Raw genomic sequence first — 25,976 nt, 5'->3', positions numbered from 1 at the left:
TATGAAGGCGCAGCGTCCCCCTTCCTGCCCATGCAGGGTCCTATTAGGCTAGAAAGATATATCTGACTTCCAGCAACTACATTAGGAATAGTGGTGGCGAAGTGGCTGAGCCCTGGGACTGACAGGGTGGCATTCTCGCGCCGGCAGTCAGGAGTGTCTGAAAAAGTGCTAGAGACTTCGTACTAGCCTTGATCCTTGCTTTATTTCCTCCAGGAATGAGCACGAGGAAAATTCGTTTTCAGCGCACGTGTGTGTGTGTGTGTGTGTGTGTGTGTATGTTGTAAACACAATAGCAACGCACGCCCTTCGTTGGTCAGCGGGGCGGGGCGGGGGTAACCCCACGCACATGTGGCAGGTGATCGTTCAAAGCGCCCGCGGTTGCAGCTGGCTAGGCTGATCGGTCTCTGGGAGCCAGAGAGGGCCGATCTGGGTGGATACGGCCAGGAGACCCGGGAAGCCCCGCGGCGGGGAGGCGTGGGACTAGAACTGGACTCCGGGTGATGAGAGTGCCCACTGTGGCAGAAGGCCGCGGTGAGTGTGGGCGCGCACAAAGACCCGCACCGCCCTGCCACCTCCCCGCGCTGCCCGGGTAGCCTTCCTGCACTGGGCCCCGGGCGGCCCTCTGCGTGACTCGCGCGTTCCCGGCCGAGTACGGGCTGTCCCTGGCCCAGCCTCAGCCAGACGCGGGGGAGAGAGAGCAGGGTCTGGTTAGTACAAGCCGGAAAGGAATTGGCCAGGAAGGGGGAAAAAGTGGAGGACGAGTGGAAACGTCCAGTTACAGAACACGGTCGGTGGGGTCAGAGAAGCTGGGAACTGGGAGCGCCAACCGAGGGTCCTCCAGGCCCTGACCCACCCCGTCCCTCCCCTTGATCCTATTGGAAGGATGCTGGGGACCAGCCCGGAATCCCGAAGCTCGGACAGAAACCAGCTTGGCGCGGACACCGGGCTCCAGGACCACCTGCTGCCGCGGCCGAGCCCGCCGCAGTCTTTATAACGGGGCACGAGCCCGCACGGAGGAGTGGGGGAGGGGCTGCGAAGCCCCGCCCCACTTCAAAGGGCTCCGCCCTCCCTCACCTCCGACTCGGCTGGAGCCACTGACTCCCCACCCCCGTCTCCCAACTGTGGCCAGCCCGGGGGTCTGCAGCCTACTGCCAGGTTGGGAAGACTGGCCGGAGGGCGGGCTTCCCTGCGGAAAGCGACGTCACGACCGCTCCTGCAGTGTGAATGAATCAAAATGCCTGAGTGACCGCGGCCTCCTGGGCAGCCGGCACGCGAAGGGTGGAGGGGGGGAGGGGGAGAGGAGAGGGCGGGGGAGGGAGGAGGGAAAAAAAAGCCAGAGCTGCTGCAACAGCGTCTCCTCAACCCGGGATGTGCACCAGCCCCGAAGAGCGAGATCAAAGGGGTTTGAAACAGCCTGAGGACTGGCGGGGGGGAGGGGGCTGGCCAGCCTGTGGAGTCCTCCCGCAGAGGTGGAGGGCTCCGCTTCCACTGTGACTTCAGCGGCCTGGTTGGGTTTATTATTATTTTCAAATTTCCGAATCCATCCAGAGGGAGAGAGCGAGAGATCTCGGTAGACTGCGACTTGCTGCCTCTGGCTCCAAGATGATGCAGAGCGCGGCTGTCCCCGCGGAGGGGGCTGTCAAAGGACTCCCGGAGATGCTCGGTGTGCCGATGCAACGTAAGACACCTTCCTTTCTCGCTGGTTGAATTTGATAACAAGACAGCTAACAGCCTCAGCGGGTGCGGGGAGGCCAGACGCCGCTGTTGGCACTGGCCGGGAGAGGTCGGGGCGCAGAGGCGGTCACAGAGCTGGGGTACTCGTCAGTGTTTGCTTGGCTCTTGGTTGTGTGGGGTCGAGTATGAAAGCTTCCGGGATACTGATCGTGGGGGGCCTAAGGGTACAGAAAGTAGCATCTTTGGCCTGTGGCTTTTATGGAAACCCTGGGGAGGGTGCTGTTTGGGGGGACAACAGAGGTTTCAGGCTGCAGGCCAGGCCCTAGGGCAAAAGTGGTCCCCCAAATGATTATCTTCCGAGGCAACCGCCAAAGCTCAGAGAACCTTTAGTGCAACTTCATCCCAGCTGGCGGGAAGTTGGAGAGTGCGTTCCCCAGGGTTGGTTGTGCGGAAGCCCCCTGTCACACGCTTGGTTTCGGCAGTTTGAGCGCCTGGTTAAGTCCCCAGTTGTTGCTGCCCGGGGCACACGCCGCCTGTATCGCCGCCGACAGACTGCTCCTTGTGAGCGAATGCACTCGCTACATTCCAGCTAGCGGAGGAATGCAGCGGCGAGCAGCTCTGGAGCGAAGTTATGGATTCGCGTTCAGCCTTTGCTTTGGTGCGGGTAGGCAACGGTCCTGGCGAGGGCTTAGAAGAGGCCGAGACTCTGACGTGTGGGCACTTCTTTAGCTCTCTCGATTTTTTTCCAGCGCCTGCAGTTAGCAAAGGGCGGAGAAGTTAGGGCAAGAGGCTCACCCAGGTTTCTCGTTATGTACGGGTATGCTCAGGGCAGAGATTTACTGGGAGGGAATTTATCTGTGCTTCTGACTCTTGGACAGAGAGAGGGAGAGAAGGAAACTGTGTAAAGACCTGAACTGGTACCTCAAGCTTAGCGCTCACTTGCGGGCTCCTGGTTAAGTCTAGTCCCACAAAGAGCTGCGTTGGGCTAAGTGCCCCTGGTCGCCCTAGAGAGATGAAGGGTTCCCTCGTTAGGCATGCCAAGAGGCTGTACTTCCGCCTGCGATTGCTTTAATGGTGCGGTAGGAGTTTATTGTAAGAGCAGGCTTGCCCAGGGATGGAGACCACCTCACCTAGGGCGCAGCAGCGCAGCAGCGCAGCGCGCCCTCCTGCGCCCCAGCTCTCCACCGCAGGGCTTCTTGCCCAGCATAACTCACCGCACGCTGTCCAGCCAGTGTCTTGAGCCTTACTGGGAAAAAATTGGAGAAGAAAATAGAAGATATCGCTTCACTCGAGCCCGTTTTAGAATGTTCCTCGACTGTAGCCCACAGTTTTTGTCACCTGTTGGCAAACAGTTTCAAAGTTCTCTGTACGTTGGAGAACTGCAAGCAGTATTGGTGGTTGCTTCCACTAGCCCACCGAGGGTTTACTGTAAGAGCCTGTAGGTTCTTACCTCCTGCACAAAAAGTGTCCCGCCACCGAGGTACTCAAGTCCTTCAACTATGTAGCTATATTCCTGCTCGAGTGAAGGCAGTCTGTGAACGGAGAAAGGATGTGTGGGCGTGATTCTGTCCTCTCTATTTAATACGCCTGTATTCTAATGACTTCAGTTCACAGATGTCCTGTCCTCTGTCTGCATTCTGGACTCCCCCCTGAACATTTTTGGCATGTGCAAAATTTAGATTGTCTTGCTTTTTGTTTCTTTTGCTCAGGGAAGTTGAATGTCAGGAACTGACTTGGTTAAAAGACATGGAAATCATTTTAGCTTCGTACACTTCGCCAAGGCTCTGAGTCTGGGCTCACACTGTGGAACTCACAAGGAGGTAAAGAAAAGAACTCTGGGCCAGAGGAGGGGGAGGGGAAGAGAGAAGGAGGAAAGAGCCGCACTTATTCCAGAGCAATTCCCCAAGGCAAAGCCAACCAAGAGGGGGCGGCCAGCCCTTCCTTTTGTCTTTCTTGGGTTCTGTGTGAGAAAGAGGAGGTAGGTTGGAGGAGGCACCAGTCAAGACTGAAGGGTCCAATCCCTGAAGAGTCTGGGATTTTCCCCCCTTCAGGCTCCTCTGCTCCCTCCCCTCACAAGCATACCCACCAGCTTTAAGCTGTGACTGGGGGCCAGGCTGGAGTGGTTTCTTCTCTCAACTTACACAGACCTCCTCTCTCCTGATGATAGGGCTTAGTGACCTAAGAGCTAGTAGGCTGGAAGAGTGTGGAGGTACTTCCTTGGGCATGAAACAGAAATGAGGGTAACCCCAGGGCTGTGGACTCTCTCAACCCCTAGAAAAGATACAGTGCAGAGAGGCTCATTCACAGGAGATGGACCCTCCGGTGGGCCAAGCGAGTGTGGGTTGACTCCCTTCCTCACAGATGCTACCTTCATTTCAGTCTGTCCGAACCACCATAAACAGAGTACTTGGCAGCAGTACAGGGTCCCTAACCTAGGTATCCATGATGCCCTGACCTCTAGGGACTTTTTTGGATTTAAAATGCAGGGGTTTTGATGAGGAGGAGGGAAGAGATGGAAATATCACCCCACCTGTTTGAGGGCTGGTAAACACACATTCTCCAGGGAAATGTCTCCATTGGTGTGTAACTTCTCTCTCTCTTCAGTGTCTTCTCTCTCCTGCCCTTCAGCTATGATCAGCCCCTAGGTAGGCTGCTCTCTGCACCTGGCAGCCTTTGTGCTTGACCCCTCAGAGGTCCCTGCCTGGCCTCACAGCTCAGATGGCCTCCAGTGGGATGCAGCCCTCGTTTTTGATAAACTGCGCCTCTACCTGCGGCTGCCCAGATGTTGGCCACTCAAAGATTCCGGAGACAGAAGGCTGGCAGTGATGTCCAAAGCAGCCTGGGGTCGAGAAGTAGGGTTCTGCTTGCTTAGCTCTCCCTTTGGTCCCAGTTTCTCCCTGGCGGGGGGGGGGGGGGGGAAGGGGTACTTTCTAAGGAATTCCAAACCGCTGCTCCTTAAGGTGGGTGGCCCTCCTTTGATGACACCTTCGAGGTCACTTCCAGGACCCTTTTGAAAGAGTTCGGTGTAGGTATCTTTCTCAGCAGGGCGGTGTGGATGGGTCAGGGGCTGCTTCCACGGCACCTTCAGGTGTGATGAGCTTGTCGGCTCTCAGAGTTCAGTCCCCACCGCCTAACGTCTGCATGCCTCCCGGCTTGTCTCCTCTCCCCACTAAGGACGTTTAGAACAGTTCGGGTGCTTAGGAAGGTGAGGAGCATTGCCTGCCCTTTGTCCTGGCTTTTAACCCATCTTCACACTTCTTCCTCGGCATCAACCAAAAGGGCAGTGGACAACCAAGATCTGGGGATTCCTGGAAGCAAGTGGGGGAGAGGTGGAAGTGATCAGCCTTCCGAGTGGCAGCTGTGATAATAATATCAGGACCAGTGTTTCTGCCTCCCTTGCTGTCTGCAAACATAAGACTGTAAGCCCTCTGGAATCTCCAAACTATGGCAAGAGGCGTTTTGCGTTTGGTGGGTTCTTGAGTGAAGAGTCCATCAGCCTTCTCTCCTTTCCCAGAGACTCACTGAGGTGCATAGCTTTGCAGATCCAACCGGTCTAGTCCCAAATCCTGCCCTCCATGAGTGTTTACAATCCTGAAGGCTGGTTTGCGGTGGGAGACCTCCTTTTCCAGGTCTCAATTTCTGCCTTGTCTCCCGGTGTCTCCCAGTGAAAGAAAGACCCCACAAAACCTGAAAGTAGACGTGGGAGAAAGTCAACAGATTCCGATACACCTCAAAATGAGCCTATTTTTATTTTTGCTATTCCAGCTGGTTATTTCCCCCGCCCCAGCGCTTCAAGCCTAGGGAGTTGTGTTTTGCCTTCCCTAACCGCCCAGCCCTCAGCCAGTCCTAAGAATGGAAGACAACCCGGAAGACAGCAGCTAAGTTAGGACAACGGGTGGTCTAGAGCCGGAGGGGCGAGCCGGCTCTGGCTGTCCCCTTTCGGATGGCAGTGAGAGCAAAGGGAAATTTGGGGAGACACACGGGCCAGTTCCGCCTGGGCTATAGATTTAACGATTAACCCTCATCATGGACGCAGCGGTGGAGAGGGTGAAGTGGGTGAAGGGCAAAGGTCTGCACTTAGCTGTTCCTCAACGTCCCTGGAAGTTGCAGAGTCGGAGCGGGGAGCAGGGCAGGGAATACGATTCTTAATTCCATGCTGGCTACTTTGCTGGGACCGAGGTGGTGTTAGGAAGCAGTAGCGTGTTTGGGTCTGGGAGGGCGACCCTCGTGACCTCTCTCTGCCCCGCGGGCACCGTGGGCCTGGGTGGCCTGTGCAGAGTAAGCGACTGTGTTGGATTCCTTCTCGCGCACCTGCAGGTAGCGCGTTCTCCTGCAAGTGCGTGCTCGATTTGTGCCCAGGCTTCTAGGACACTCGCCGGTGTAGGCAGGTGCCGCCGCGGTTGTCCTTGGGGACTTTGCGCGCACTGCGGCCGGGTTAACAAGACCGCGGGCTTGAATGGGACAAAGGTGGGACTGCCTGTGGCCACAGCGCCTAGTTGCACACTTGGTCCTTTTCCTCTACCCTCCGCTCCGCGTGCGCCTCTTCTTCTGGGTTCCTTCTCGCGCCCCGAGGTCTAATGTGACTGCGGCGGTCGAGCGCCTCTTGCTTCTGAGCGGTGGCCAGAAAGGGGGGGGGGGGGCTGCAAGGTGCCCGAGCCACAGTGCGCTCAGTGCCAGAGAGGCCCCTTGCGACCCTCAAGACCGCCCGTGCCCAATTCGCCCAAACTCCGGGAAAGAACGAAGTGAAGCGCCACGGGAAACGCTGCTCGCCTTCTGGAAGCCACTGCTTCCTCCAGCAGCAAGGAGGCGGCCCGCACCCTTTTTCCGGTTCGAGTCTCAGCTCCTCTCTCTGAGGACTTGGAGAGGGCTGGAACCTAGGCAGCCTTGAGAAACAGCAAGGTCTCTCGGTGGGCAGCGGGTGACGCTTGGCCTGTGGCCGACCAATTGGTAACCCATTGCTTGGGAAAACGAGCTTGCGCTGCCCGCGAGTGACACATAGGGTCTCAGAAGGCGGTGCTTGGATAACGACAAGACACAGGCTTCATCCGGTGCTACTCCAGGATCGGCTTTTCCTTGGGCAGGACTTTAACAGGAAAAAAAAAAAAAAAAAAAAAACCATAACAAAGTTACTTTTATATAACAAGGGCAACGTGCTTTTAAAGAGACCCGAAGTGCAACTAATGACAAAGATTATTAGAAAAGCTGGCGTAGGATAAAAACGCAGGAAGTTAGGGGAGGGCAGCCGGCGGTCCCGCCTGGAGCACCTCCACCCTGACAATGGGGGTTAAGGCAAGAATGTGGGCTGAATACGGCGGGGATTAGGGATCCGGGAGCCCTCCAGACGTCGTTGAGCCCCGTTATCTGACTACAAATTCCGGAATGATTTTTAAACCTAGTATGTTCTGCAGGTGAAGCAGGGACGGGGGAGGTGGGAACCCCGCAAAGCAATTTCTTCCCGTTGAGTAGACAAAACCGTGGGCGACAGTGTTTGAACAGTGACCGGATGACCCCGTTGACCAGGTGTAGACAGCCTCAAGTCCTAAATATTTGCATTGTCCCAATTTTCCATTTGCTTTGGATTTTAGTGCGCTTTCACTCCACAGTACAGTCAATTAGCGATTACTTACCACCCGCATTAGCAGAGGAGCTGGAAAGCCGGGGAGAGTGCTCAGTACCGCGGAGGAAGAGGCCGAGAGCAGGCGCTAGCAGTCCTACAGGAATGGGCAATTAATTAACTGGGATTAAAGGTACTTTCTGTTGCGTTAAGAAATGCCCTTTGAGACTCTATTTTGGGGGCTGACATGGTGACTATTTGGTGGGTTTCTCTGCCCTTCTAATTGAAGAGTTGTGGGTGGGGGAGGGTGGGGAGGGTCGGACGAAGGGACCTTGTGTTGTTTCTTGCAATTAGGGATGTTTATCAAGAATTGAGCTGAGAAGCTTTGGGTGCGCAGAGCTGATGAGGAGGAAGGAGTGAGCGATGTTACTCACTTTGGGAAAGCCAAGGCTAGAGAGCCACTGAAGCGCCCTTTGCCGTGGTGGCACAAAGCGCATCTGCACGCACTGCCGCACTACCGAGTTTAGGGATGGTATGGCTTAATGGGGGCCCCGATTTGCCTCTGTAATGATTTTTTCTGCCCTTCCTTCCTTCCTTTCTTCCTTCCTTCCTTCCTTCCTGGAATTAGTATTAACACTGCCCACAATACAGATGTGTGCAGACAAGGCCCACCCAGGCTTGGTGTCTTGAAAGTCTTCTTTCCTCTTGGTTAACGCCCGCCCCCCCCCCCTTTACTTCTTCCACCTCTCTCATTTGTAGTGAAATCTTTTCAGGAGTATGGGGTCCAGCTGAAATTCACAGCACAGAGGGTTTCACCTTCAGAGAGGTGAGACCTACCCCCTCTGTCTGTTGCTGGAGCCTCCGACTGACAACACAAGGTGCCAGGTGTGAAGCCCGAAGCTGCCCGGTGCTGACTCCTACTGTTCTTTGTAGCAGAGAGAAAAATCAACTGGAAATGGGTGCAAAATGGTAGCGAGGTTTGCCTTTCTCTTTCTCTTTTCTTCATTCTTCTTGTTTTTTCTTGGCCTTGGGTTTTATAGGAGCCCTCATCAAAATGGACCGTGTACCAACCATTTTGAGGCAGTTGGTGGTGGTAGGTGGTCAGGCTGTATTTAATTGGCAAAACTGAAATAGATTCTTCTTTGCAAACTGTACTTGGCTAAACTGTGTTAGGGACAGACTGGGTAGTCTTCCTGTGAGGTGAGTCCTCACAGGGTTGCTATTGCTGCAATTTTTCTAGATGTCTTTTTTTTTTTTTTTTTTTTTGAGACTCCCCATTATCTTTTCTCTGTCAAGCTGGGTCTGGCCACAGAAGCTTTACTGCAGCACCTCACCCCCAGAAGCCCTTAAATTATAATTTGCTTTAATTATAATGTTAGGGGGTTAAGGGATTGGTTCTGGGGGATAGACAAATAGAGGAAAACTTCACAGCCAAATTAATTGGACGTTTCTTCTCATGAGGGAGCGGCTGCCAAACATATGGAATATTGCTACAGAATGTGACATCAGAAAAATGCTGTGTGGAGATTTAGCAATGATTAGATGGGAAAGGGGACTAGAAATGGGGATGCGTCTACAGCATTTCCCAGACAGCCACGGATTAGTTTAGTGTATTTTTCTGTTTTATTTACAGTTGCCAGAATATCTTATATTTTCAGTGAAGGATACTAATTCCATTACAAGTCTATCTTCTGGAAGATAATCTTTTCTCTGCAGAGACACATGCTATTTTGCTGCAGGACTCATATGAAAATGCTATCAAAATTACAATTTTAAAATGGTAACGTCAAACTGAGCCCCAGAACAGTTTTGAATTCACTCTTTCATGAAGGAGGTAGTTGAGTTGTTGCTTGTTTGTTATTTTTGGTTTTGGAACTGTCTAAGCAGAAACAGAACAAGGAGGTTTTCACAAAGACCTCAGACTGTCAAGTAAATAAACAGGATCTCTTGGGGAGTGAGAACTAGAAAGAAATGGAGGGGAACTGAGGGAAGGACACTGTGAGGTCATTTTTGACACCAGGATTGCCTGGCTCTCTTTCTAGTCTTTAAGGCATCCTTTGATACAAACTAGGGGAAAATTAAGAAATTACATAACAACATGCTTGTTGATTAATGTATTTTAAGCATGAAAGTGGATATATTTGTGTGAGTACCTTAAATGTGCTTCCAATTTTAAAATTTGGATTCCCCCCCCCAACATTTTTGTGGCTTTGCCTTTGTCTCTGTGTAATCCACCTCAGAATACTGTGATGTTCAGTGCATCTTTTCTGTTTGTTTTAAAAATAATTAATAGCCTAATTCTGTGCTCTAGTAATGCTGTTTTTGATATTATTTTTTACTAGGTTATGAAAATCACTTATGCTTTTATGACATTTTGGAAAGTTATATTAGTGTCTCTTGAAAACACACTGGAATAAGTAAAAATGTTAAGAAGTAGCTATAAATTGCTCAATAAAAATGAACTAAATGTCTTTGGTAACCAAAAGTCAGGAGGAAGGTGGGGCATGCCACACACAACCAGTCACAATTTGTCTCATTTTATGCCACACACAACCAGTCACAATTTGTCTCATTTGACTAAACCCTGGGTCTTAGACGTCCTAGTTGTAAATTGCTGGATGAACTGGCTCTTGGTTCTATAGATCACAACTATCAGACAATTTAAAAAAGAGTATGCGGTCAGAAAACAAGATTCTATTGCCAGGAGTAATGGTGACAACCTAGAACTGGAAAGTTTATTTTTGAAACAGTTGTCCAGGCACAAAACTATAATTTAATTTCAACATAGCTTCACCTCTGATGTACTGCTTAGAAGGCTTAGATATTCCAGAAGCCAGGGGCGAATTGGGAAAGTGTGCTGTCATTTGGTAAGTCCTGTCTTAGCTCATGGGAACACTCTAGAACTGCTTGTTGTCACACTGAACCCACAAGCCTCCACACTTTATCTTCCCAAGCTCAAAATTTGTTTAAAAAGACTCCCTGCTTTGGTCCTAGGGGATACCTCTGGCCATTGCTTCCTCCTTAGTAAGGTAGCAATGAAAATTTTCAAGAAAAGCGTGCACATAATATTTTAGTGTTGTATGAGTTTCCTTTATGCCCAGCTTTGCATCAGCCAACTGCTTGCTCAGGTGAAGTCACTTGTAAAAGAATTGAGGAGAAAGTCTCAGAGAGAGGTGTTGTTTTTGTGTTTTTGTTGTTTGTTTGTGATATCCATGGAAGCATGTTAGCCCCAAAGTATGTGCCTTTTAATGGTCTCCTTCAAAGGGAGTCTGGAAATGAATGAAGGAACATGAGGGTATGAAAGTATTTGACAGTGTTCAGAGGTGACCATAAGATACACAGAGACCAGAATTATTGTTCTCACTTTGCAGATGGAGTGGCCAGGTGTACTCCCTGATGTTCCAGGAGCATTGTGGGGTCTACAAACGGGGGACCACAGAGCCCTTTCTTGAGAGCCGCTAGGAGAAATCCCATTCTGAGCACTAGACTGCGGAGTTCAATGATGAAAAGCTGGACTCTGTCCATCCAAAAGGCAGTTAAAAAGCAATGCTCCATAAAAATTGCAAGTCCAGATTTTGAAAAATGTTAATCTGGCATCAGAGCGTGATCAAATGGAAATTATCCCTATCAGTACAAAGTACCTTGCTTTAAAAACATCAGAGCCACGCATCAGAATTGGGATTCCACTGGGAAGATTTGAAGTTGTGACTCATTTCTCCAGAAGGGTGCACTTTCTTGAGTACATTTTAGAAAGCATTGTTGGGTATGTGGTAGTCTCTTCCGTGATTTTCCCCCCTTCTACCTTGTTGACCTTCTGTGACCAGAGAGATAGAAAACACCATTTTTCAAATAATTAAAATCGATCAGGTAAACATATACCCTCTGAAATGTTTGCTGGTGGCCTCTGGGTCCTTAAGAGCAGTTTCTTGAAAGTGGAAGAAAAAAAAAAAAAAAAACAGCTGGAGAATGAAAAATGCGCAGTGCTCATTAGATGTCACAGGAGGGCATGAGTGACTTGACATGCCACAGACCACATCAGACCTTCTGGCTTCTTCAGTTCCCCAGCCTCCTGAAACTCCTCATGGAGGAATTAGGGACTTAAAAGAGCAACCCACTTTCTGTGAGGCCAGTGTGAAAACTAAGCCTCGCCTAGCCCTTCTTCAAATACTTCAGGAGCGTTGAGGGCGGCCTTGTGGGTGCTGTAGGCTCATAATGAAGAAATAGATTGTGGTTCCATAGTCCTTTGGACATTTAGATGCCCCTAAGAACAATGCCAGAAGCCTCACGTGTGCATCAGAACCTCTTCCATTCTCACCTGTCTACAGGATGGTAAAACAAATGCATCGCCATCCCATCTTCACCATCTACACGAGGTTGGGCAGATTTGCCCTCATTCTATGGAAGAGTCTGCCAGATTTCTCTGTCCCAAAGTGTTGCAATTGTATTGTTTCCCATCCCTTAGGATGAGAACTAGGAAGGGTTTTATCTGGATGTTTTAGAAGCCAGGGAGTGGAGAAGAGGTAAGAGTGTCCCAGTGAAGAAGCAAGGAAGGAAGAAAGCTGTGACATGCAAAGTAGTTAATTTTCCTGACACCACCTGTGGTTGAACACATAGAACACATGCCAGGCAAGAGCTACTGAGCTATGGCCGTAGTCCTGACACAAACCTGATGTGCCTCAAATTCATTAATTCACCTTGTTGGTGGCTGGCTAAGAGACCAGGTGGAAGAGAACTAATGACTAGGCAGTGGTATTATAGAGGTGGGTGTTCCCGTACTCATTAGCTCTCGTGATCATAATCTGTCAGTAACACATAGATGCTGTCACTCCTGTTTTGGGCAAAAAACAAAACAAACAAACAAACAAAAAAACAACAAAACAAAATAAAACCCTGAGGTTCTAAGGATCTCAGTAATTTGCTCACATCTGGGATCTGCATATAGGTCTTTGAAAGTCCAACCCCCCGCCCCTCCTCTGCCAGAAGGGATATTCTCCCCCCCCCCCCACACTTTCTGTGTCACTCCCTGCACTCTCCCAGTCATCCCATGCTGGACAGCTCCCTCAATCAGTAGTGGCTTGCTTTGACTAACCTTGACTTCAGACTTGGGTTTTTGCCAAAATGACAATGCCTTGGCCTATGCATGTGTGCATGTTTGTGTGCATTGCTGCACATGTGTCAGTGCAGGTGGCCCATTTGTACTGGTGTACATGTGTACATCTGGATTACATATGGGCATCTTTAAGTATTTGTGAATGTGTGTGTGTGTGTGTGTGTGTGTGTGTGCACCCTTTGGCTAGTGGCTAATCTATCTCCTAGTCACTGAAAACAGCAGTTTCGAGACCCTCTCTGCCATCATTTCCCCCCTCTATAAGATGACAGGATGGAGCCAGATAAGGCTTACGTATGTGTCTCGGGTGTGTCTTGTTTGTCTGTTATAGTGTTTCTCTGTGTGTACGTGCGCATCTCTGTATATTGAGACTGTGAATACGTGGCTGCATGTGAGGAGGTCTGCATGGACAGCCTGCATGCCCATGTGTACACGCAGCTGGGCTTAAGTCAGTGTGTGAGCACTCAGCAGGACACGAGAAGCTCCTGTGTATGGTTCAGCATCACCGGTTCTTTCTTTGGCTGTCCCGGAGTTTCTGCTGTCTTTCCAAGGCTGTGTTTGTTGTCTGCGGAGAGCTCACCTCACGGCACTGAATGTGCAGTTAGGATTGACGCTTCCACTTCAAATGAAATGACTCCTCCTCCTGGGAATTACAGCTCAGAGCCTGTCTTTAGTGACTCCAAGGATCTTCTTAAATTCCAGTTTACAAAGGAAGACTTTGTGATATTACTACCTATGGCCAGATGTTGGCTTGCTGGAGAGCTGGAAAGTCTCGGGCCTCTAAAATGGTTACAGCTGTGTTTTTGGTGGGAAAGTTAGATGACTTCTGTCCTGGTTGGGCTCTCCAAATCATAAATATACAATAACAACAACAATAATTCATTATATTAAAAATACATTGTAGCTGTTTTTAAAATGTCCAGATAATTTTCATTTTTTTGCCCAATCAAATGGGGTTGTGTAGCCTAGAATGTGGGGCCTGAGTTCACAGGTCAGCACCTTGACAGGCGCATCAACAAGCCAGCACCTCCCAGCTGAAGAACTCTCTATAGACAGGGTCTTCCTCCTCCCAGCCCTCGCCTGTGTATTAGGCATCATTCCATGACACAAATCGTAAATTTGTAGCTCAGACATTTGCATGTACTCAAATGCTAGGTAGCACAAGAACCTGCCTCTATTTCCTGTCCAGAAATGCAAGGTGGTGATGGGTCAGTTCCCTTCTGCACTGGCCTGGGGTTAGCCCGGCTTAAAGACTGCAGCCAGGCTTAGGGTCACTTCTCATCCCTCCCTGTAGGCTCTGGGCACTCTGCTGACCCTCCAGGCATTTCTTATCTAAAAAGTGGGCCTGACACAACCCTTCCTGCTTCATTGTGTGAATCTGAAGTTAACACCGGAGACCTGCTCACAACAGGCCCTCTATACAGGGTTTTATTGTTCTTACTGTTGCATCCGGGCCTTTGCAACCTTTGCTAATTTATTTTTAGTTTAAAAGTTCCCTCTTTCTGTGTCCCTGTTGTTTCTCTTGATGGATAGTGGAAGACATTTGGAGAGGAGATATATATATATATATATATATATATATATATATAGCCTTTATTCTATACCCTACACAATTGTGCCACACCCAAGGGTCTAGTTTGGTTCCTAGACCTCCCCTCCTGCTCTGGCCACCCCTAGTTGTGGGGGTCCCAGCCTGACCAGCTATGATGTCTCCTAACTGCAGACCTGCTCACTAGTCAGCCTTCAGCTCTCCCCGGTGTGCTCCGCTCTCCCGCTCCAGCGGCACTGCTCCTTGCATACATTAGCCCTAATGTATTCTTTCGCGAATACCCATCATATTAAGTCTCCTGCTAGGTACCTTGCTCGAAATAAATTTTACGGCCATACGTCCTTTCCCTCATCACATGCATTTGTAGCTTGGGGGAGAAATACAGTTGTATCAGAGCAGAGTAGACCAAACAATTGGGTAGGATTAGGCTATAGCCCTGGAACCCAGATGGACTGACCAAGGGTGAGCCAGCTACATTGTCCAATGCCCCAGCAGCTGGCTTGCTCTGTCCCACAAAGAAGTCCTCCGAGAGCCATGGGGCGGGGGGAGGGACTGAGGCATAACCAAATGTGCTCCGCTGAGCAGGGCCCATGCCCAGCTTACACTCTGTAGTCAAATGGCCACCGGTGCTGTCCTGGGACCTGCCCAAAGGGTCCTTTTTCAGCTTTCTCCTGCTCTGCACCTTTTGTCCTCGATACACTTCCTTGAGCTGGAAAGCTTCTGAGTTGTCTGCCCCTTCCTCCCTGATAAGTGAGAGCAACCATCCCTGCTAACCTTCAACCCAGCCTCTCCCCTTCAGGCGCTAGGATCAGCTGCTGTCCCTTGATAGAGGCTGGACTTGACCTGGCTATCCAAGCTGTGCTGTGACTACCCACCATCTCTCCTGGCCAGCACTCTTTCTAAGCCTTTCCCTACCCTGCTTTTTTGGTTGGGGTGCACCCCCTGGTGGCCCCAGAGAGAGACCACAGGAGTGGCTGAATAAATAGTTATTTGGAGGCAGGCAGGCCCATGATGATAGATGGCAGATGGTTCTTTGCATCTGCAAAGAGGGTAGTGAGGTATGTGGGAGAAACACTTGCCAAGGTCCAGAGAGATAAGGCTCACAAACACACTGGCGGGGCTTTCCACCCCCCCCCCCAGAGCAGCTAATTCACCTTGCAATCACAGAGAACCCCCGATGGAGGTCAGCTGGGTACCCTGCCCCATCCTGACTTTCCCCTACATGTTGATTCCTGAGAGGCAGTGTTGGCTACAGCACCCCAGTTTCCCAAGAGAGAAGCTGAGGTACAGTGACCATCTATCGAAGGTGACAAAACAGGGCCAGGACCCAAACTCAGGCAGTCTGGTTCTAGAATCCATACTTTACCCCATGTCCTTCCTGTTAAGCTGCTCTCAGAACTCCTCCATTAAGCACTTACCAATTGAAAAATGCCTTTCTCACACAGGAAAACTGCTGTTTTGTTTTGCCCGAGACAGGCTCTTGCCTAATCTGCTCTCAAACTCTCAATCCTCCTGCTTTTAGCTTCCCAAGGGCTGGGATAGCAGGTGTGTGCCACGTTCCTGGCCTTGGAAAATTGTGTGTATGTGTGTGTGTGTGTGTGTGTAAGAGAGATAGAGACAGAGAGAGACAGAGACACACAGAGAGAAACAGACATACAGAGAGACAAAGACACACACACACACACACACACAGATAGACAGACAGAGACAGAGAGATAGACAGAGAGACAGGGAGAGAGAGACAGAGATAGACAGAGAGAGATAGAGATAGAGAGATAGACCCTAGCATACAAACTGTGACAATTAGCAAGTGTCCATCCTGCATGTCTCTACCTAAGTGTAACTCTTGGTATTTAAGAATGGAGTCAAGGAGATTTACAAATGAATGCTGGTGGCTCTTAGGCTCTGGAAGGGACAGAGGAGGTTGGGGCTTAATTGGAACCTAGATGGCCACTTGGATATAACAGGACTATTGATGTTTAGAGAATATCCCAAGTTCAAATAACTGTCTTGAGACACTTGGAGCTGGGTGTGGTGGCACATTCCTTTAATCCGAGCAAAGGCAGGCAGATCTTTGTGAGTTCAAGGCCAGCATGGTCTACAGAGTGAATTCCAGGACAGCCAGAGCTGTCTCAAAAAACCAAACCAAACTAACAAAAAACAAAAAAGAAAACTTTTTCTGAATATGGATGTTCTCAAGGTATTTTTCTTAGCATACATTAATTGCACATAATAAAAAGTTTTATTGTGAGATTTTCACACATGTGTATAGTGTATTTTGATCACATTTGTTTGTCCCATACTCTCTCTAGTTCCCTGTCCTTACATCCATTCCCCCTCTCACAAATACTCGTCTTTCTTCTTCTCTTTTCCTTCTAACAGGATCTCATGTAAGCTAGACTTTGTAACTCAGGCTGTCCTTGAACTCCTGATCTCCTGCCTCCACCTGCCAACAGCTGGAATTACAGACATACTTAGTCCCCTTCTGCTTTTGGACTTATTTTTTTATTAGCTAATTTATTTTATGTGTATCATTGTTTTGCCTGGATGTATGTCTGTGCACCACGTGGCCGGCTGGTGCCTGCGGAGGTCAGAGAGGGTGCTAGATCTTCTGGAACCGGAGTGAAAGATGGTCGTGAAGTATCATGGCTGGACGGTAACTCTAGTCCTCTGTGGCCCTTAACTGCTGAGCTGTATCTCCAACCCTACCATTTTTTTTTTTTTAATTTAGAATTTGCTCAGACCTAATTTCATTATTTATGGCTGAATAAAAACACCATTGTGTAGATATACTCTCCTCCTCTTTTTGAGACAGTCTCAATGCACTGCTGTGTCTGGTGGGAATATATAGCTCAGGCCAGCCTCAAACTCAGAGACTTAACTGTTTCTGCCCCTCACGTGATGGGATTAAACAAAGGTACACACCACCCCACCCAGCTGCATTTTTTTTTATCATTTAGATTTATTTTTATGTGTGTGTGTGTCTTTGTGTGCATATTACATGTGTGCAGGTGCCCACAGAGGCCAGAAGTGGGCGTTAGATCCCCGAGGCTGTGGTTATGGACAGTTTGAGAACCTCCTGTATGTACTGGGAACCAAACTTAGGTCCTCTGGAAGACCAGGAAGTGCTCTTAGCTGCTCAGCCATCTCTAGAGTCCCACATCCTACTTTCTTTATCCATTTACCCAGGTGATCCCACAGCTCTACTCTTGTGAAATGCCATGATAACCATGGGTATGTAGGTGTCTGTGGTATGCCATGTGTGATTCCTTAGGATCTACACTTAGGAATAGCGCAACCAGGCATTTAGTTTTGTTTGTTTGTTTTTCGAGACAGGGTTTCTCTGTGTAGCCTTAGCTGTCCTAGACTCCTTTTGTAGACCAGGCTGGCCTTGAACTCACAGTGATCCACCTGCCTCTGCCTCCCAAGTGTTGGGAGTAAAGTCATGCGCCATCATGCCCAGCTCCCATCTTTAGTTTTCTGAGGCACATCCATAGAATATGGCTGCATTAATTTATATTCCCATTAATAGTATATAAGCTTCTTTCCCCACCCACATTGTCTCTGACATTTGTTGTTTCTTCATGTCAGACTTCTATTAAGAGATGAAATTTGTGGCTGTGTAGACTTTGATAGGTTGTTTTCTCTCAGTGTTTTTCCCCATGCTAATTTTTTTTTTTAAAAGAGACAGTTTCTCTGTGTAGCCTTGGCTGTCCTGGAATTGCTTTGTAGACCAGGCTAGCCTCAAACTCACAGTGAAGCAATCATCCTGCCTCTGCTGGGATTACAGGCATGCATCACCACACCTGGCTCCCATGCTAACGTTTCAAAATTTGCATCTCACTCTGGAGCATGACATGAATAGAGAAGCATGCAAGATTCATGAGCTGTTCAGCAGTGTGGAGCACGGAGGAAACAAAAGAGCTGTTTCAAGTGAATGCTGGTCTTGAGAGTGGGAGCAGTTGCTGTCTAATAGCAAACCTTGTGAGACTGTCCTCTTGTGCCAGGCACCTGTTAATTGGTGAGGGAGAAACACTGCTCTTGCCCCCTGAGGACCTCTCGTTTCAGTGGGAGTAACTGTGTATAAACAGTTAGCAAAAATTAATTAGAATAGATAAGGGAGACTCATGACTGTGGGCCCTGTGAGTACATATCTGGGGGGAACCTGGGGCGGGGAGGACAATGCTTGGCTCTTTATGCTTTAAGTTTTACTGTCTACTACCTTCCCTCTTCTCTCCCTCTGACACATACTCTTTCTCTGTGCATGTGTGTATACACGTATGTATGTGTGTTGTGTGTGTATTTGTGTGTGTGTTAGGGGGGCGGTATAGGGAAAAATAGTTAGAGACACTAGCACAACTTGTTCTTCCAGCCGTGGAAGCCTGATTATTTTTTTACAGATTTTGAAATCGTGGTCCAAGATAATATTGAACCTCAAGCAACCCCTTGATGGGGCTGTCAGAAAACCAGAGCAGGAAGTCACCGAGGAAAAGGATAGGACACTGAACCTACTCTCATTGTAGCGGACAGTGGTCCATTACCAGGTGCTGAGTGACTTTCAGGATGGAGGAGCCAGCTCCATGCTGAGCTTCCAGGGATGATCCCCATCCCCTAGGATGCCATTGCCTGTGTAATAATTGTTCAGGATGCTTCAACCGCAGCTCCTCAGTCCCTCCACTAAAACCCACACCAGGATGATGCAAGCCTGTCCCTCAGCTGTCATCTGTTTAACACAGTTCTGATTTAAAGTTTCTTTTAGTACCTCTGATGGGTGGACTTTGAGCAACTCAAAGCATAAGCTGGGAGTTTTGGGGTGTGGCTTAATGATAGAGCACTTGCCTAGCAGGTGTGAGGCCCTGGATTCCATCCCTAGCACTTCAGAACCCAGGAAAGGGGTCTGGAAAACCAATGTATAACTTTGCTGTGTGAAGCACAGGAAAAAAAAATCACCATGGGCATCCCACTCAGGCCAGTCATGGCATCTCTTTCAGCTTATGAAGAAACCGAGATTTTTTTAAGCACCCTCAGGCCTGGACATTGGCTTAACCCCACTCCTGGTAGTATTTGCATTTCAGGCTAGATGGCCTTGGTCCATGCCTAGACCCAGTTCACTTTGGGCTGATGTTTATAGTACAGCTTCTACCCAGTAGTGAAAATGTGGCAGCCTATGGGTTGGGTCCTGTGAGGCATCCATTTCAGGGCCTGGTCTGGCTGTGGAAGGCTCACACTCTCTCTCTCTCTCTCTTCTCTCCATAGAGATCCCCCAGTGTGCTGGCTGCAACCAGCACATCCTGGATAAATTCATCCTGAAGGTCCTGGATAGACACTGGCACAGCTGCTGCCTCAAGTGTGCAGACTGCCAGGTGCAGCTGGCTGACAGGTGCTTCTCCAGGGCCGGGAGCGTCTACTGCAAGGAGGATTTCTTCAAGTGAGTTACAGCCCACCTTCCCTAGGGCAGTAGGGAGGATAGAGAAATTGCAGGGTCTTCAGCCCCTGAGGAATTGAATGAATCCTGGGGACGCCCTTTGTTGAAGTCCCCCTAAACCCTACTGTTACCTGGGAGTAAGCATCTGGCCTCACCAGGGCTCTTCCAAGTGGGGCCAGGCTTCACCATATGAGGAACTGACCTTTCTGTCTTAGTTAGTTGGGGCTCAGAATTTGCCAGATCATTCAGGAGACTCTCAGCAGGTGCTGTTAACTTGCGCCCTGCACCTAAAAGAGCATCCAAGGCCATTTCCTTTGCTGCTTTCAGGTCTCCGCGGTGAGGGAGGGTTGCTTCTGAGGGATCCCAGCCAAGGTCCACAGGTTTCATTATCTGGAATGGAAACAGGATGGTTAAGAGTCCAGCCCTGCCTGGGCTTGAAACTACTTATTGGTTGTGTTGTTTCAGTCAGTTATTTAACTTTGGTGTGCTTCCATTTGCTTATCTGTAAAATGGAGCTACGAACAGAGCTGTCATCTCACACTGGCTTTATTATTATTTTTTAATGTACATTGGTGTTTTGCCTGCATGTATATCTGTGTGAGGGTGTTGGATCCAGTAGAACATGAGTTACAGACAGTTGTCAGCTGCCATGTGGGTGCTGGGAATTGAACCAGGTCCTTTGGAAGAGCAGCCATTAGTCTTAACCACCAAGCCATCTCTCCAGCCCTCTCACACTGCCTTTAAACAGGGCAATATATATAAAGTTCTTGGGAGGAAATACCACTTGACATTGGCTCTAAGGGCTGTCCTGGGCTTTGCATTCTGGGATTGAGTTCATCAGGGAAATCCTGCGGGGGCTTTGGGTCAGGGAGAGTCTTCTGGGATTTATCTTTGGCATCACTTAGCTCCTTCCTAGGATCCAATACCTGAGGCTCATGCATAAGTCAACATAGACTGTCAGCCAATGGAAAACTAAGTCCAGGGGGTGGGGACGGGACTGAGGGGGTGGGGGCGGGACTGACAGAGCCTAGTGCTCACTTACAGCAGCCTGGGGAGCTTCATGAGCGTAAAGCAAGGCTGCCTGGGAGGCTCACCCAAGCAGTGGGGGTGGTGGTGGTGGTGGGGGGGGCAGAGCCAGCTTCTTGATCACCTGTGTTCTGGAGACAAAGAGGAGAAATGGCGAGAAATTCTGCGGCTTCTCACATTCCTTTTGTGGACGGTTGCTGGCCCTGTCTCTCCCTTCCTTTTGGGGGGAGGTGGTGATAGTTACTGTGTCTCTTTCTTCCCATCATCCTTTGGTTTTCTCCACCTCTGGTTCTTGCTGCCTCAATGGTGCCTGGGCCAAGCAGTGTGGCAGCCCTCATGGGTCCATTCTGTTGGTATTGTGTGTTTCAGTGCACACACTGTGTGTGTGTGTATGTGTGTGTGTGTGTAAGCCAGGGACAGCTGGGGAAGGACTGGCTTCTTCTGTGATGATGTTACCTCCTCCAGTTTGTCCTTGCATTTTTTGGAAAGCCTCAGAGAGCTCCAGAGGAAACGCAGAGTCCAAATTACCTTCTCAGACACCTAGAGACAGAGGGTGGGGGCAGGTACTGAGGTGCCCGTGCATCAGACATCAGAGTCCACAGGGATTCTGGCTGGTCTAACCTGGCAGGCCAGGGTAGCCAGTGTGGTAGAGGCAGAGGTTGTTAGGGTCATGGACTCAGGATTTTTTCCTCAGAAGCTCCTCCTGAGCCCCTCAATACAGCCTCAGGGCCCTGACTAGTTTTGGCGGAGTCTAGCTGCTTATAGCTTGGAAAGGGAGTGGGAAGCAAGGGTCTGGGAGAAGAAATGACAAGGAAAGAGGGTCTCCCTAGATCCAGGAGAGGCCTAGAGTGAAAGCAGGAGAGGGGTCACTATAGGTTTTTTGTTTGTTTGTTTTTTTACCCAGGCCATTACCCCAGCAGCCCTGCCTCCATGGCCTTGCCACACCATGCCTTTCACTTGTCCCCTTTCCTGGCTTTGTAGCAGTAACTCCTGATTGGTCCCCACTTGCTTCCTGAAGTCCACAAGCCTCTCCAGACCAGCTCCCTTGCCTCACAGCCTGATCTGAGCTCCCTGCTTTCCCCAGGGCCACTTACCCACAGAACTGCCTGGTAGCACTGTTGGAGGCTTCTGATCTGGGCTTCCTTCCCCTGCCTCCCCTCCCACCTCGGCACACACTTCAGGCTGCATTCTCCAGGAAGGAGGGTAACCCGCCCTTCCATGGAAGCTCAGAGAATAGCTCCTGAGAGTGGGAGATCTGGGGAGGCATCACACCCTCTCCGCTCCGGCATCGCTCACTTAGCTGACTCAGGCAGGCTTGCTCCCCTTGAGCCAGTCTTCTGGCCCTTGTTGGCTGGGGACCTGTGTTAGTCCTCCGCATCCACACTCAGCCCTTGCCTGTAGACTTTTGCTGGGTTCGAGGAACTAGTAGTAAACTCCATAATGGGGTTATAAGGATTGGCGACCAGTGTCTTGGGAAATGCAGCCTTGATTATTCTTTTTTTCTGCTGAGCTGGGTCCCCGCGGTGGGGAGGGAGCTGGCCACAGGTCCAGTGCTGAAGCAGGCCTTTAGCTCGGCGAGGGGAGCTGCGCAGAGGAAACTGCGCAGAGGGAACTGGCCGTTAACCAGAGGGAAGACTGGCACCTTCCAACTGTCCAGGGAAGAGACCTGATTTATGAGCCTTACCCCATCCTCTGGGGCTAGGGCTTCTTGGGCATGAAGTGATGCTGCGGGTCCCATCTTAGGTAAGGCTGGGGTGGGGGCAGGGAAAGCAGGCTGTCCAGTCAGAGCTTTACTTCCCACCCGCGGGTACTTTAAGCTCTGCTTCCTTTTTGGGGCTTAGGTACAGCCTGCCCCTTATTGTAGTTCGCTAAATGCCACCTGGTACCTGTTTCCCTGCAAGTAACTGCTGCCAGCCAAATGAAACTTGGGGCGGGTGCCAGGAACACTCCCTCTCATCGCTACAGGAGAAGTCGTGCCTTTGGGAACCCTGCAAAAGGAGCAACACGTACCACGCTCTTGCCCACTTGCCTGGCAGACCTCAGTGTGCTCTCTGCTGTGGGTTCAGAGCCAGGGAGAGAGAGAATGCTGTGCGTTCTCTGTGCTCTTTGGAGAAACAGAGGAAGAAAACCGTGGTCTCTTCTGGCAGCTGCTGCACAGTCCTCACCTGCTCTGCGGACTGGCACTAGTTTTACGTCCCTGGAATAATGTTTGCCCACAATGTCGGGCAGGGTAATTATTGTTTTGCACTGCCGAAGGGTCGTTCTTCACTTTTGTTCTGTGTGCAGTTTGCAAGTCAAGATTGTGATGTGAAAAGTGAAGTGTGTCTTATCTCAGCCGCAGAGTCCGAAATGAGAGAGCCCTCCATCAGGGCTGGGGGCATCCTTCCACCAAGGAGATATAGCAATACTGGCCACAGGCAGCAGGGGGCGATGTTGCGTACCCAAAGGAAGAATTACTGCTAAGAGTGCGTTCTGTGGTGCGCTTTTCTTATGGGGCCCGTTTTTTGTTGTTGTTGTTGTTGTTGTTTTTCTTTTTTGTTTTTGACTTTTGACTTTTGACTTGCTCAATAACACGGGTTGGGTTTTCTCTTGTTGTTTTCGTATTCTGGGTCGTTAGCTTCTCTTCTCCAAAAGAGATAAAAAATCTTCAAGTCCAAGGGGAGAAATCCTTAACTAATACAATGAAATGGGCCTGCGATTTACAGAAGTGCTGTCGGATTTACTAAAGTGCTGTCGGGGACTAAGAGAGCCTCCCTCTATGCGGAAGGCATCTCAAAGCCTGCTGCACTGCGTTTGTTGGGCCAGTCTTTCCCAGACCCCAGTAGGTATTTTTGTAATAGGGCCAGGGCCTGCGAATAGTAGGGGTTTAGGAGCAGGACTTCTGAGCCTACTCTTTGATTACCATCAAGGTTATGGAAAGCCCCGAAGGTCCCCCAACTAAAGCACAGTGCACGCAGGGTGGGTTCCTACTCTGGGAGTTGCGTTCCTGCACTGGTGCCGTTAGACAGATTCCTTGGGATCTCTGGGACTTGTTGCTTTCTTTAGGAAAAGTAAGAATTCTGATGTGCATAGGATCATTTTGCAAAGTGGAGTTGTAGAGCAGTTTGCTGAACAGAGATGGAGCTTGGTGGCATCTGCTCCATCTTTTACTTGTTGCTTGTCAGCAAAGAAGCAAGTACCTAGCCTTTCTCTACCTATCAAGAGTGCACTCTGACCTCTAGAGTGGGAAGCAGGTAGTGGGTAACCATGTCCACAGGGTCCACATGGCATTAGCCTGGTCCTGATGTGGCTGTTAGAGACTCTTCCTTCAGGGCTGGGGCTGCTCCCATCTCTCCTATTTTCCCTCTTCCTGCTTTAAGAGCATCTTTTAGGGATGACTTGTAGCTGTCTAGAGTGGATCATATCCAGGTGGGGCAACATGGCTAGTGTGGATGGAGGGTGTCAGCGCTGTGTCAGCGGCTAAGTCACAGAGGAACTGGTCTTGTTGGCTGATGTGGTCCTGGGAGAGAAGCCATGATGTTTCTGATGCAAGCATGGCTGTGGAGTGGAGGTTGGTGAGGTTCAAACAGCATTTGGGTAAAGGGAAGGCTTTGAGGCCATTCCAGGATGTAGGGAGCTTCAGTTGCCCCGCGTCACCAGGGGTTTGTAACCACACCTGCATGTCAGGGGCTGTGGGAGATACTCTCAGGCTTTCTGGGGTGCTGTGGGCCTTGGGACCTCCTATAGGAAAGGTAGTGCTTTTGAGGGGCATCTCCTTGATCCCAAGGCCTTTACCCTGCTAGGTAACCAAGGGGTCTCTGGAAGGGTGAAGGACACAGCTTCAGGGAGCTATGAGGGTGAGCATTCCCTCTGCCTTGCCAGCCCCTCCCCCAGCCAGTCAATCTCCAGGTGGCTGTCAGCCAAGGGCAGGTAGGCAGCGTCCTTGGGTCTGTGTGATTTATCCCTGCAGTCCAGGCGTCTGTGTTGCAGCATGCTGGCTGTTTGACTGTCACAGGGTGGTTCTGCTGGTTGTGCACAGGTCTTTGCTGGTGTCCTCAATCTGGTCCCTCAGGGGCTGGAACCTCTCTATTCTTTATCTGATTTGAAGGCAGAAGCCCATAGAACATGGCCTCAACTTTAATAAACAAGGTTGACCTCTTTTTGGGTGGACTTCATAAAAGGGGTAAGGAATTGGGCTTTAATACATGGTCAGTGTGAACTTGAGACATCTGGCTTCATTAAGCATCCAGTTGCCATCTCTAAGGTGGGTTGAGTAAGATGAAGCAAGTGCCAGTTACTTACCATTACGAGCTCGTCTCATCAGGGCAGTGATGGTGTGCCCATGCAGTGGTAGGAAAAGAAGAGAAAAGGCTTCCTCTATGGTCAGAGGCTAGAGTGCTGAGGCTGTACAAAGCCTGTGGCCAGACAGGGCTCTGGGGAGAGGTTGTGGCAGTGGTAGGTCAGGTCATCGGAACAACTGTCCAATTTTGATGGAGGAGCAGGATAGGAGCCTGTCGCTCTGAGCTGATACAATTGGGGCTGGCCAGTGGCTGTGGATGCAGTCTGGGGCCAGACTGTTTTTGCTCAGTCACTTTGTATTTCTGAAAATTATGCACCTACTGGGATACAGACAGACAGATGGACACACAGACACAGACAGATACACATGGACACAGACACACAGATACAGACATACATAGGCACATACACAGGCACAGATACACAGACACACAGACACACACACACACACACACACACACACACACACACACACAGCGTACTGAGGAACCTGAAGGCAGGAGGGTCTTTGACATGTGGCTTTCAATAATTTCTGAATAGTTTATAGTCTAATTCCCTTGCTAAACAAATTACACCTTTTAAGGTAACGATCAGATGGTCCCGATAGTGCCTGTGTGCATGGATATTTGTAAGACTTGAACACACTGGAGGGACCAAGCCACAGTCATTTGTGACAGCCAGTAATCAAGACAGAAGCAATTACTTAGCCCAGCAGGTCTCCCTGGGGACCAGCAGCCATATATCAGGTGGTGATGAGCCCAGGATTATCTGTCCGACCACCCCAGAGCCCTTGAGTTCAGCTGTGCCCTGTGTCTACCCTCTGGAGCCCAAGCCTCCTGACATCTGTGGAAATCACATCTCAGGATCTCCTGCCATGGGGGACTCTTTGGAACCAAACAGTTGCAAATCAGCATGGGGTGCAGATGGCACTGGGCTGAGGAAATGAGGTCCCTAAGCACAGTGGATCTGGGTGACACGGGAGTGGCAGCTGTGTGCAGCATTAAGGCCAGGCACAGTTCAGGCAAGCCTTTTTATTCTCTCCTTCACTCTCGTCCCTGTCCATTTGGATAGCAAGCCACAGCGGTCCACTCAAAGCCTTGTCATTTCTGCTGCCCTGTCCCACAGGTTCCCGATACACACTTCTGTACTATGGATGCTTTCGGATAGACAGCGGCTCCCTTGCGCCTCCTTGAGCCTTTCCCTCCTGCCGGGTCCCTCTCTGATCAGCTAACTCCCACCACCTCCTGGAGTTTCCAAGCTTGGCTTCCCTGCTCCCACAGTCAGGTGCCTGCTGAGTCTCTAGCCAAGGTCACGCCTGGGTTATTAGAGTCAGTGTCTGATTTTTGACTCTGTTCCCCGGAGA

At 50.1% G+C, this 25,976-nt stretch overlaps 1 protein-coding gene across 1 annotated transcript in view; it reads left to right on the top strand.

The window, feature by feature from the left end:
* Window positions 1-1,602: 1,602 nt before the first annotated feature.
* The window catches only part of Lhx4 (LIM homeobox 4), a 40,324-nt gene continuing 15,950 nt past the window's right edge, over window positions 1,603-25,976 (top strand). The window contains exons 1-2 of the mRNA XM_051147615.1: window positions 1,603-1,678; window positions 19,141-19,312. Coding sequence (XP_051003572.1) covers window positions 1,603-1,678; window positions 19,141-19,312 — 248 coding nt within the window. The remainder of the gene's footprint in view (window positions 1,679-19,140; window positions 19,313-25,976) is intronic.

This window comes from Acomys russatus, chromosome 6 (genome assembly GCF_903995435.1).
Source record: "Acomys russatus chromosome 6, mAcoRus1.1, whole genome shotgun sequence".
Lineage (NCBI taxonomy): Eukaryota > Metazoa > Chordata > Mammalia > Rodentia > Muridae > Acomys > Acomys russatus.
The sequence above is the reverse complement of the archived record's forward strand: the minus strand, read 5'-3'. Positions and strand labels throughout refer to the sequence as shown.